Genomic DNA, 13,167 nt, shown 5'->3' on the forward strand with positions numbered 1-13,167 from the left:
GAAACATGAGAAATTTAAGGGAAAGGTGTCACACAAGTCTCTTTTTGTTTTTGGGGACAGATTGACCATGAGCTGGTCAAATCCTCTTTAAAATATAATTAAGTAAATATGGGACCAAATTAATATTTTTAAAACTTTCTAATCTTTTATAAAATACAAAAAAAATACTTTTATAATTCAAACCAAATCATTTAAAAAGAAAAATCTTTTCATCTTCCCTCCTCTCTTCTCTCTCTTCTTTTCTTCCTCCCTTGGGGGATTTTTCTTCTTCTTCCTTAGAAATTCGAAAATCCGTTGTTACTCTTTCTCTCCATTCATTACTCTTCCTCTCAAGTCCTCCGTTAAACTCTCATCTTTCTGAACTGTAATCGTGTTCGACTAGAAATGGGTAAGTTATTTTTTTGAAATATTTTATAATTTTTAAAGTTTTTTTCTTGAATTAATTAACAATAAAACGTTCCATAGATGTAAAGATTGAATAATCGACTTAATGGTGTGTATTATTTATTATTTTTGAAAGAAAATCAGTCAACTCAAAAAATCCTTATTTTGAGAAAATGTATATGTATTGTTATCATTTAGTGAAAAGTCATTTTTTGTTGTTGTTGTTGTTCTTTTTGTGGTCATTTTGTTGATATGATTTTAGAAATATAGTGTTGTTCAGGCGTCCAAAATATATTTCATTTGTTGAAATATTTAGCGTATGTTGTAACATTTTAATGATATGTTGGTGCATATTCAAACAGTTATCATATGTTGTAACATCTCACTTTATGTCAACAAAATGGTCATCTGTTTCCACATAAGATTCAAATGTTGCAATAATCTGTACATTTGTGTCAACATATAATTCATCTGTTGCTACATAAGATTTATATGTTGCGATAGAAATTTTATGTGTTGCAACAGCAGGTACATATGTAGCAACATAATGTTAATTTATGGCAACAGACTATCCATCTGTTGCAACATACTGCTATTATTATTTTATAATGAATTGTAAAATCTCAATATTTTTTTATTTACCTTGTAGATGAAATGATACATGAAACTTCATTCATGAGAACAACTCAGTCTACATGTGCCCAACAGAAAGGATATATGTGGCAACATATGTCACAAAAAGAAGATATGTGGCAACATATGTCACAGAAAGAAGATATGTGGCAACATATGTTACATAAAAAATATATGTGGCAACATATGTCACAAAAAGAAGATATGTGGCAACATATGTCACAGAAAGAAGATATGTGACAACATATGTCATAGAAAGAAGATATGTGGCAACATATGTAACAGAAAAAAGATATGTGGCAACATATGTCATAGAAAGGAGATATGTGTCAACATTTTATTGTTACCAATATGGTGTCTGTGACAACATATATAACATTTTTTGTAAAAAAATTATAAAATTGTTTGTATTTATCCCAACAGAAAGGATGTATGTGGCAACAAATGTCACACTATGAATTATCAAAAAGAATTAAAAAAAAATAAAAAGGTATAAAAAGATCGTTTTGTTTCATATTTCAAATTTAATTTATTTTTACAAATTTTCGTTTTATTTCTCTCTTTCCTTTCTCTCGTTCCATTATTTCTTTATTATTCATATTGTTGTTATGTTTTCCACAACATCATTGATAATATATTGCGATTTTCTTCTACAACAAAGTGTTGTTGGCCTTATCATTTCTAGTTTATCGTTAATATCTTCTAATATAAAATATAATAGTTATTGGTATTAAATCAAGACTTTTTAGTGGTTTTTATCACTTATTTGTTTTGTAGGATGGTTAGGTTGTTATTTCTTTTTGAAATACTATCTCAAAAAAAATACATTTTAAGATGTACATGTTGTCACATATGACATGTCTGTTGCATTTTTTCCAACAAAACGTGCATATGTTGTCACATATGTCACTTCAAGGTTGACTTAATCGATAATTGAGCGATTTAGGAATGAAAAAATGTCAAATTTAATCAAATTTTAGTACTTTGGACCATAATTAAGCAATAAAAATATGCTATAACACTTGGAACAATGATTTACGACGATGTTATATAACTATCATATGAAGTTACTTGATCATTATATGATGAACTACTGATATGATAACCTTTGTAAAAATAATTGATAGAATTGAGAAAGGTTGTTATATTATACTATATTTTGTACTTAAACATGTTGTAGGACTATATATTAGTGTTACATGTTGAATTAGGTGACAATTAATTGAATTAACCCCTCAAAGACCATTTTATGATATACATATGTAGCCACATATGACAATTCTGTTGCAATTTTTGCAACAGAACATGCAGATGTTGTCACATATGTCACTTTAAGAATGGGTTAATCGATAAATTGAACGATTTATGAATGAAAAAATATCAAATTGGACCAAATTTTAGTACTTTGGAACATAATTAAGCAATAAAAATATGTTATAACACTTGAAATAACGATTTATAAGGGTGTTATATAACTATTATATGTAGTTACTTGATCATTGTATGATGAACTAGTGGTAAATGATAGTCTTTGTAAAAATAATTGATAGAATTGATTAAGATTGTTGTATTAGACCATAATTTTGTACTTAGACATGTTATAAGACTATATGTTAGTGTTACATGTTGAATTAGGTGACAATTTAATTGACTTAACCCCAAAAGATCATTTTATGATATACATATGTTGCCACATATGACATTTTTGTTGCAATTTTCCCAACAAAATGTGCATATGTTGCCACATATGTCACTTCAAGGATGACTTAATCGATAAATTGAGCGATTTAGGAATGAAAAAATGTCAATTTGGATAAAATTTTAGTACTTTAAACCATAATTAAGCAATAAAAATATGATATAACACTTGAAACAATGATTTAAAAGGATATTATATAACTATTGTATGTAGTTACTTGGTCATTGTATGATGAACTAGTGGTAAATGATAGTCTTTGTAAAAATAATTGATAGATTTGATGAAGGTTGTTTTATTAGACCATAATTTTGTACTCAGACAGGTTATAAGACTTATATTAGTTACATGTGTGAATTAGGTGACAATTTAATTGAATTAACCCCCAAAAGATCATTTTATGATATACATATGTTACCACATATGACATTTTTGTTGCAATTTTTCCAGCAGAACGTGCATATGTTTCCACATATGACATTTCTGTTACAATTTTTCCAACAGAACGTGCATATGTTGCCACATATGTCACTTCAAGGATGACTTAATCGATAAATAGAGCAATTTAGGGATGAAAAAAATGACAAATTGGATAAAATTTTAGTACTTTAAACCATAATTAAGCAATAAAAATATGATATAACACTTGAAATAATGATTTACAATGGTATTATATAACTATCATGTCCATTGAGACATGCAAGTCATATGTTGCTACATGTCTAGCTTATATATTGCAGCTTATGTAAGTCATATGTTGCAACATCTGTCAATTCTGTTGCTATTGAAATAACCTTTTTGTTGCTACATATGGCTATAATTTATTTCAATAGTCAATTGTTGCAACATATAACAATCTGTTGAAACGCTAATGCAAATTATTGAAAAAATTGCAGGTGCCCAAATGGTGATGAATGATTTCAAAGAACTATTGGTTTTACATATCAAAACAATGGTGTGTGACCCTAATCATTTATGAAGTAATTTTAATTGAGAGCAACCAAAATCTAATTCATTGATTAAATTAGTTAAACCTGATTCAAGAAGAAGAAAAGAAGAAAGCTCAAGGACTAGCAACCAAGACCAATAATGTATGAAAAGAAGAAAAAGATAAAGAGAAGGAGAAGAAAGACAAGCAATCAAGCAAAAACAACGAAGAAGAAAAAGAGGAAGAAAAAAATATGACGAGAGGTGGGGGAAAATATTTTATTTCCCCTTTTGATACAGCTTGTTGGAGGCTTCCCCCGATTTTAATTCCCATCAAAATTGGTTAAATTAGGTTTTAGTCAATTACCTTTATACCATTCATTTAATTCAATGGACTAAACTGTCAACTTATAAACTTGAGGGCAACTCTACAATCCTTAATTATTAATCACATAATTGTCACCTACACAGAGTTGGGAATCAAAATAAGCCACAAAAATATAAAAGTAACCAAAATAAGCCACTATTTTAGTAAGTAACTAAAATAAGTTGAGTGAAAGAAAAAGTTCCACTATATCTAATAATCTAAACGTTTTCCGTTAGTGTCATAACGTTTATTTTTAATATATAACGAATTTTTTCTTACACTTTATAAAGTGGAGTTTTTTCTTCCACTTTATAAAGTGGAACTTTTTATTCCACTTTATAAAGTGAAACTTTTTATTACACTTTATAAGAAGAATATTTTTCACGTCTTGAAGAAACTTTTTCAGTGTTGTCATACAAATTATATTGATTTGATATGTCATTAAAAAACAGAAAAAAAAATTTCATTATGTATTTTTATTTTTTTATTCTAAAAAATCTTTCAATCTCTATTTAAGGACGTTTATACATAGTTGATAGCACATACAACATAAAGTTGTCTTCTATATTTGTTCATTTCAATCTAAAAAAAATATCTTCTACACCTAAAGTTAAAGTTTCAATTTATTGGGATGACGAAATTATACATGACAGAAATACTGTTTATTATAAATGTCCTCCCAAACACAATGCTAAATATCCAATTAATGTCCGATTTCATAAATTTATTTCATCAATTTATAAAAGAATGGGTATAAACAGTACAGATTATAATTTGATTATAGTCGGAAAATACCCTACTTCATTTTTATCACAAGGACAAGTAAATTTTGGAGTGGATTATCTATACTGACGAGTCGTTGACCGACTTTTTGAGGGTTCCAATGACTATATAGATCAAATCAAGTTAACAATACTTGAAATCTATGTTAGGAAGGAGCCTAAGATTAGTCAACAACGTTCTCCTTTATCAGTCGATGTCCATCCCTAATTAGAAAATCGTAATAGCATTGATGGATTTCTGATAACTCAATCTACTGATTTTCCTAAAATGACTCATTATCAAAATATTCTTACCGGCTGATATGATTTTGATTTAAACGAAACTATCAATGAAAGTGATCGTTAATGCTCAATTATTATATTTCAATTATTGTTTGTTGATTTTGTCAATTATTTATTAATTTATATTATTCTTATTATTATATATTTTGTAGCGGTTTACCTCAAAAAGATAGGGATATTGCTCCAAGTTATGGACTAAATAATTAATTTGGTCAGTCATCACACTTTGAAATGACGGAAAATGTTGGGACATCCTCAAATTTTCACGTCTCGCCTACTTTTGATGCAGATGATTATCGCTTTGTCTAACACTTGTTTTTTATTTGAGTAAGTTAATTGCATGAGCCAAATATTTATATATTTTTTTACATATCTAGGGAAATATTACACAAGATGAGCCCATTGATCCTGTGAATCTCGATGATCGTGACCTTCCTAATTACAGCTCACCTCCAGCTAGTGATAGTGATGATTTGCCTAATGCTGAGGAATCAGGAGATAATTTTCCATTTGAGGCATCATCTAGTGATGATTATTTTTTGACTCCCAATCGATCGCCAAGACCAATGTCCATGAGTCCATTTCGTAATCAGGAAATTCCTTATCTTGATCATCTCCTGGATGGTCCAGATATCTTTGGTGATACACATGATGAGTATACATCACAACGTACGTGGCATGAATTAAAATATTTCATGAATGATGCTATTTATATTGAAAAAGACATGTTATTCAATTCAAAAAAGTAGTTGCAAAGTTCAGTTAAACTTCTACATTTGAAGATAGCAAGGGAGTGCTTTGTTATTAAATCGATAAAGAAATCATGGTGACTTGTTTGCAGACGTGTCGAACAAGGATGTCGATTTAGGTTGACTTCTTTTATTGATAAACATACTAACATGTAGAAAGTTGAAAGATACATTAAAGAACATACATGTGATATGGGTACGTGCCGCGAAGGGCATTTTAACTTGGATGTTGAGAGATTGCTAACGTCCTCCGCGTTGATATAGAAAGAACGCCAAGATACTATTTTATCCCTAGACGATTTTTATTTAATAAAAAAATATTCATTTTTTATTTAATAATTTATATTATTATTATTTTCAGGTTTCCCATCAAAGACTGTCAAATAGCTGTTCTTAAAGCATATGACATTTCAGTAAGTAAAAAAAAATCCTATCTTGGTCGCAAGCGGGCTTTTCAAAAAGTCTATGGTACTTGGGAGGCTTCTTTTGTCGAGTTGTCGAGGTTCATGGAAGCTTTGAAACACTTCAATCCTGGAACAGTAGTCAATTGTATGTTGATAGTCAAGACACATATTGGTGCAGAAATAGTCAAACAACAACATCCACCATATGGGAAAATTACGGAAGATATGTTAATATTTTTTCGAAAAAATAATAATCAGAAAATGTTTCAACTTAAAGCTAGACAAAAAGATGAATTTTGTGTACTTTATGACATAGATACTTTTATTTTGTCTTATATTTTACGCTATTCTGCCTCTTAATTTATTTTATTTTATTTTCATATGATCTTGAAGTAGTGTTACTATTGAAACTTTTATAGGATGTGTAAACCTAAAGTTTTCTATCAATGAATTTAGATGTCTTCCTAACCAAAATTAAATTAAGTCTAAGGTTGAAAGTAAATCAAACAAAAATCATATTCAAAAAAAGATAAAATTTTCCTACAAGTACAAGACTGCAATCTTATCTATTTTTGCACCTAAAGCAACGAATATGAGTTGTATGTTGCCGGGTTGTGCTACTCCAAAATATTAATTTGTTTAGTGTGGGGCCTCTTCAAACTGTCGGATTGGGACCATCTTGAAAGTGAACTTTTTTTTTGGAAGCCATGAAAAAAAAAAGGAAAAGAAGGTAAGGTGAAAGTGAAAATGTAACTTTTTATAAAGTGGAATAAAAAGTTCCACTTATAAAATGGAAGAAAAAATTCTATTATATATTAAAATAAACGTTATGACACTAACGAAAACGTTTAAACAATTGGATATAGTGAAACTTTTCTTCCACTAAGCTTATTTTAGTTGCTTATTAAAATAATGACTTGTTTTGATTACTTTTATATTTTTGTGACTTATTTTGATTCTCAATTTCACCTACACACAATACATAAAACTTATGTCACCGTCCATTTATTTTAAAATTTATTTTAAAATAGTCATTTTTTTTAAAAGTCCCGAGAAACATACAAGTGGAAAAAGGAATTTTATTTGTTCTATGCTAAACTGGGCAAAAGGAATACGGCGTATGAGCATGAACCCCCAAATCTAAAGCCCTAAAAACCAAAAACGAGATATAACTAATCGAATTACTTTACTCAGCCCTACTGGGTTTTGTCTGATCAATCATCGGTGTCTTCTTCACTGAGTTGCAATGGGAGCGAGTCGAAAGTTACAGGGTGAAATAGATCGAGTTCTGAAGAAAGTTCAGGAAGGCGTTGATGTCTTCGATAGCATATGGAACAAGGTTCTTTTTTCCGTTTCAGTAGCCTACATTTGAAGGATTTTTCTTTTATTGACTATTCGTTTTCCTGTTTCTTCAGGTTTATGATACGGATAATGCTAACCAGAAGGAAAAATTTGAAGCGGATTTGAAAAAGGAGATTAAAAAGCTTCAGAGGTATAGAGACCAAATCAAAACATGGATTCAATCGAGTGAAATCAAAGATAAAAAGGTAAGATTTTGCTTGTTTTAAATTGTGCTGTTTTCGTGACAATTCAATATTTTTCTTCTAGTACACTATACTAGAATATTCGGTGTTCATTTCTTATTGCATGACACCTGGTTGTAAGACTTACTTTTATTTAAATAGAATCGCGAGTCAGTGATTCGTGCTCTCTCAATTTTCACATAGCATGCCATTATAACGTGTGCAGTTCCAGACCAACAAAGTGTTTCGTCTGGAAATGTTTGGATTGCTTTTATTCATTAAAAGACAATTCTCTGCATGTATGGTGTCAAGCATTTAGCCTGTCATTGATAAGAGTACTTAGTAACAACACATCCAATTCACTTAAGTAAGTTGAGAACCATGAGGTCTTCAGGTTCAAATCCAGAACGGAGCAAAAATATGAGGGGATTATTTTGAATCTGTCCAAGTTTTGGTGGAGAGAATTACGGCTACTTGTGCTAGTGGAGGTACCTCATTGAATTAGTGGAGGTGCGCATAAGTTGGACCATGCTCCATGGTTATAGAAAAATGATAACTTAGTCACAACCAATCGAGATCTGCAAGTGTCTTGTCTTAACGCTGGATATTACAAATTTCTTAATGTAAGTTGGTTGACGTCAAAATAATAGAATGACCCGCAGTGCGGGTTACCTCTCCTATGTGGTTTGCGAGCTATTGCATAGGGGTGGGGTTTTTATCTTGTGCGCACCCAAAGGGTAGCGGCTGCGGGTCTCCCTTGTCATAAAAAATATAAAATAAAATGATCCGGACTTATTTATTGTTCTAAGGAAAAGAAATACATGAACTGTAATGAAAGAACAAAATGTATAGAAGTCTCCAGATGAAATTACAAAAGTACAGGAGAACCAAGTTGAAACCTAGACTGTTGTGATCATTCAGTCGTGCTGTTCTTGATCTTACTAAAAGAATAAGGCCTGACTGTATGTGAGAAGATACTGTCAACTGTCAACAGGCTGGCCTGTATGAAAAGCTTGGTCATAGCCTACTACTATATATCGTGCCAGCCGTTCTACAAATAGTGCTGATTATGATCCTATTTTGTCAGCCTCTGAAGTTTGAGTGATCCTCTTTTTAGTTTCCAAGTTAAGGTGATCTTTAAACTTGTTTTTACTTGAAAATTTCAAGGACTGCATCACAGGGTCAACCTTTAGTTTCTACCTTGGCATGGGAACTTCTGTTCTGTTCCACTACTCTTTCCCACCATCTGGAATTGCTTCCCATTTAATTGAGGCCCCTGTTAAGACATTAGGTGTTTATTTCTGTTTTATTACCATATTTCAGCGATACATGAGTTTTTTATGTTGGTAGAGATGGTTTTAAAGAGAGCACGTCACATGTAATTGTTGATTGTTCTGCAGGCATTTGTTTAATGAAATTCATGGGCAAATTAAATCTACCTATTATATGCTGCCTCTTTAGAAGGATAGGGGAAGTGGTGCAGTTGTCTGGGTGGAAGGAAGTGGCAAGAGGTGGGTAGTACAGTAGTAGGGGAATTAATGGAGAAAGGAAGGACAAGAAGAGATGTGCTACCATAGAATAAAATGCTACCACTGAAGGGAGCTAGATTGACTTAGGAGAAAGCAAGAAAGTAAAAATGTTTCATCCTTGTTGCAGACAAAAGCATGGTAGTTAAGTGGATAAGGTAGAGAGCAGCCCCATTATCTGCCTAGTTCCGAATCATGGGCCACAGACCCACGTAGATTTTCCTCTCCTTTTTTTTTTACCAGAAGTGAAAATGTTCTGTATAGATAATTGAAATAGAACTATTACTAATTTTCTGGGACATGTTGGCATAATTAGTATGTGAATGACTCTTTGAGAGGTTTTAGCTGTGTGTTTATTTTTCAAGTTGTACTTCCTCTCCATATTAGATGCCTTAAATGATTTAGTATGGATCTTAAGATTAGAGTTGAAGTTATATATGATGAAGATGGATTCATATTTTGGATAAAGTTTTATTTGATGATATGAACTTCTACTGATACAATATCGTATAGACTATAGTATATAGCTATGCGGTTCTTTTTGTAGGACAGTAATGACTTATTGACATTAGTTTGAATAAAGTAATGGCTTTCCGCCATACAATAGGAAGTGGTTGAATTTTCTTAGTTCTGACTTTCGAGTTGGTAGCTATCCTTTTTGCATCAATGCATTCATTTGCCTTTTTGTGTGATGATAGATTTTTCTTTTTGTTTTTCGTCAACAAAGCCATGGAAATTATTTGACTTCTTCTTATTGTACTTATTGACATAGGTAAGTGCATCATATGAGCAAGCATTGATGGATGCTCGTAAGCTTATTGAGCGTGAAATGGAACGATTCAAAATATGTGAGAAAGAAACTAAGACCAAAGCATTTTCAAAAGAAGGCTTGGGCCAACAGCCAAAGACGGTAAGCGTTGCTCTGCAAATTTGAGGTCACCAGTTTCTAGATCTGGATATTTTATTTTGGTTTGTGTTTTTTTGTTTCCTTGCTAGAAGTTAATAGTTACCATCTGAAAGAAATTCTTAGGACGTGACTAACTATTTTGAGTATTGTCCACATTCCTAGATATGCACATTTAAAAGCCTAATACTAATTTTTTCTTAGAGAAAGATCTATAGAAATGGTATTTTCTCAGAGAAAGGATTAATCATTAAAGAGGAAATTTGAGGACTAAGGCCTTATTTGTTGGAACTTATTGAAAGTCTGAATGTTAATTATTCTGGCCTCAGTTGATAAGTCTAATATTTTGTACAACCACTAATCGGTCTGAAGATCCAAATAACTAAGATCTATTACAAAGTTTTCAGTTTCAAAAAAAGATCTATTGCAAAGTTTAATATCATTAAGATGATGTTTATTCAAGACTTTCTACAAAGATTACCATTCAACTCTATTCACTTTCACAACTAACTGTCACCGCTGACCTCCATTTTCAACTACCACTTCCCACCACCCACCCACAACTACCATCCTTAGTAACAACCATCACGCCACCAATTACCATAGTCGTCCTTCACTACCATTAGCAACTATATAAAATCATCGCAATTAACCACTATTACAACCACCAATCACTACCAAGAGTCATCACTCATCACCATCAACAACCACTATGCGTCGCCAACCACCGTCATCATTCACTACTACCATTAGCTATCACTATCATTCACTTCAATTATTAGTTGCCACCACCAACTACCATTGTTAATCACTATTGTCAGCCACCATCACCACTAGCTACCGCCCACAACCATCATCATCACCCAACACAAACCCCAATTAACACCCACAACCATAACCACCTCCAACTGCCATAATTTTTTTGTAAAAATATTTGATTGATATAGTATTAAATTAATTTAGTAATTTGTTTGAATTATATATTTACACATGGAGAAAACAAACAATCTTAACTATTTAGGGTTCAAATCTTAATTTTCAGATCTGTATTCTGATTCAAACATCTAAATCTTACTGTACATTTTGATATTCAAATTTGTATTCAGATTCAAACATCTTAATCTTAAATAAAAACAAATGAGGCCTAATACTTTCACCTAACATAAACAGTACTATTGTCAAAAAAAATAATACTTCCACCTAACATTACTGCTTTTTCTGGACTAGGCTTGTACTATTCTCACAATAGTTGATCAATTTTTCTATTATTCTCAAAAACAGTTGGTCAATTTTTCCATCTAAAATCAATGATGCCTTTTATCATCCATTAATGAGAGCTTAGTGAAAAGGATGTCAAACTAATGCTTCTTCTTGCAATTGTAGTTCTACCATATGCCTTGTTCTAATATATTTTAGTCCATGTATGGGTCCAGTGTCAACTTCTCATTTGATGGCATTGGACCATTTTGTTGTAAATGTATTGTTCTGACTTTCTGTTTCATTTTGTTGTTCCAAATTTATCAGGACCCAAAGGAGAAGGCTAAGTCAGAGACAAGAGATTGGTTGAATAATGTGGTATGAGTAATCATTTTTTTTCCAAAGATTCTATTGGTCAAAATTTTTCCTTACATGTATCATTGTGAGATATTTACACCTAATTGGGTCTCTTTCCATGTGTCTATCTTCCAAGGGTAGCCGTAGAGCAACTTCTCTTTTCATCTGTTTGTCTTCCAAGGGTAAAACTCATAATTTAATAAGTACAAATTTTATTAAAAAATAGCACCCAGAGGGTGCAATGGATGAGTAGTAGTGAGTACAACCCCAACAATATGCATCTTCGTACAGTACCTACTTGTCAAAAGAATTGAGGAAATTAGCCATCCTATCTTCTTCCATACATTCTTATTTGATGCCAAAGGGCTAACTGGCTAGGAGAGTTAACCATCTATGTTGTGAGGTACACATAATATCTCTTTTGCCTTCCAAGTATCTCTGATTTCTTTCTTCTACACAGTCAACCATATAGGCGCTAGTATAGTGTTCCACAACATTTTGTCACCTTTTTGCAGCCCTCCTCTATTCCAAATTGTGATAGGCATTTGGGAGATTCTGGCATGCACTATTTGACTTCAAGCAAAATACAAAATGTACCAGATCTGGGTTGAATTTCACATCTTAATCTTCACTCATAACACTTCTGTTGCAAAAACTCGTACCTCTTCTTTTTAAACTGTGATGGATCAAGCAAGCTTTTCTTGCCCACTAGCCATAGAAACACTTTTACTTAATAAGGTGCTTTGTTTCTCCATATCAATTTTCATGGCCATATTTGTTCATGTTGTCTACTTCGAGACAAAACTTGGTACTCAGACTTCACTGGGATAAGACCATCCTTGTGTTCCTTTCGTACTATCCTATTTGGTTCTAATTGGTGTCTTTGGAAGCTATCTGTCATCTTTAGAAATCTCCTCATTTCCTCCATTCCAGATCGTTACATCTTTTTATAAAGTTTTAGTATCACCTATTTTGGTGTAAATGTGTTCTCCTAACATAATCCATAAGTTTCTGGTTTATTTCCAATTGTCAACTCTGTCCAGCTGCCTTGGGTTGCTACTTAATAAACATTGAATGCCTTCTATCTGAACTTCCATCAATCACTTCCTTCGTAGTGCCTTTTCCTTGCAAAATCTTCATAGCTACTTCATAAGAAAATGGTGCTGTGTGCCCTTAGATTTCAGACTCCCAATCCATCTTCCTTACTGGTAATCATCATTTCCCACTTAACCTGTTTGAACAACCTTATCATTGTTCCTTGTTACAAAAGATCCCCCTTAGTTTATCAGTTCTCTTCTCCATAAAGAATTATATTGATGTGAAGCAAGCCAGCATTAAGGAAATTCTGGGGCAAAAGTACATCCCTAGGAGAACTCTACAATGTGTAAAGAACTAAGAAAGTCAATAACAACTTCCGGCTCTAAAATACGTGCTTG

At 32.0% G+C, this 13,167-nt stretch overlaps 1 protein-coding gene across 2 annotated transcripts in view; it reads left to right on the forward strand.

Moving 5' to 3' along the window:
- The first annotated feature begins 7,284 nt into the window (after window positions 1-7,284).
- Window positions 7,285-13,167, forward strand: part of LOC107007279 (general negative regulator of transcription subunit 3) — a 32,122-nt gene continuing 26,239 nt past the window's right edge. For both annotated transcript variants that reach the window (XM_015205835.2, XM_015205836.2), the window contains exons 1-4: window positions 7,285-7,563; window positions 7,640-7,771; window positions 10,046-10,183; window positions 11,702-11,752. In XM_015205835.2, the coding sequence (XP_015061321.1) occupies window positions 7,471-7,563; window positions 7,640-7,771; window positions 10,046-10,183; window positions 11,702-11,752 (414 nt within the window). In that variant the 5' untranslated portion in view covers window positions 7,285-7,470. The remainder of the gene's footprint in view (window positions 7,564-7,639; window positions 7,772-10,045; window positions 10,184-11,701; window positions 11,753-13,167) is intronic.

This window comes from Solanum pennellii, chromosome 12 (genome assembly GCF_001406875.1).
Source record: "Solanum pennellii chromosome 12, SPENNV200".
Classification (NCBI taxonomy): domain Eukaryota; kingdom Viridiplantae; phylum Streptophyta; class Magnoliopsida; order Solanales; family Solanaceae; genus Solanum; species Solanum pennellii.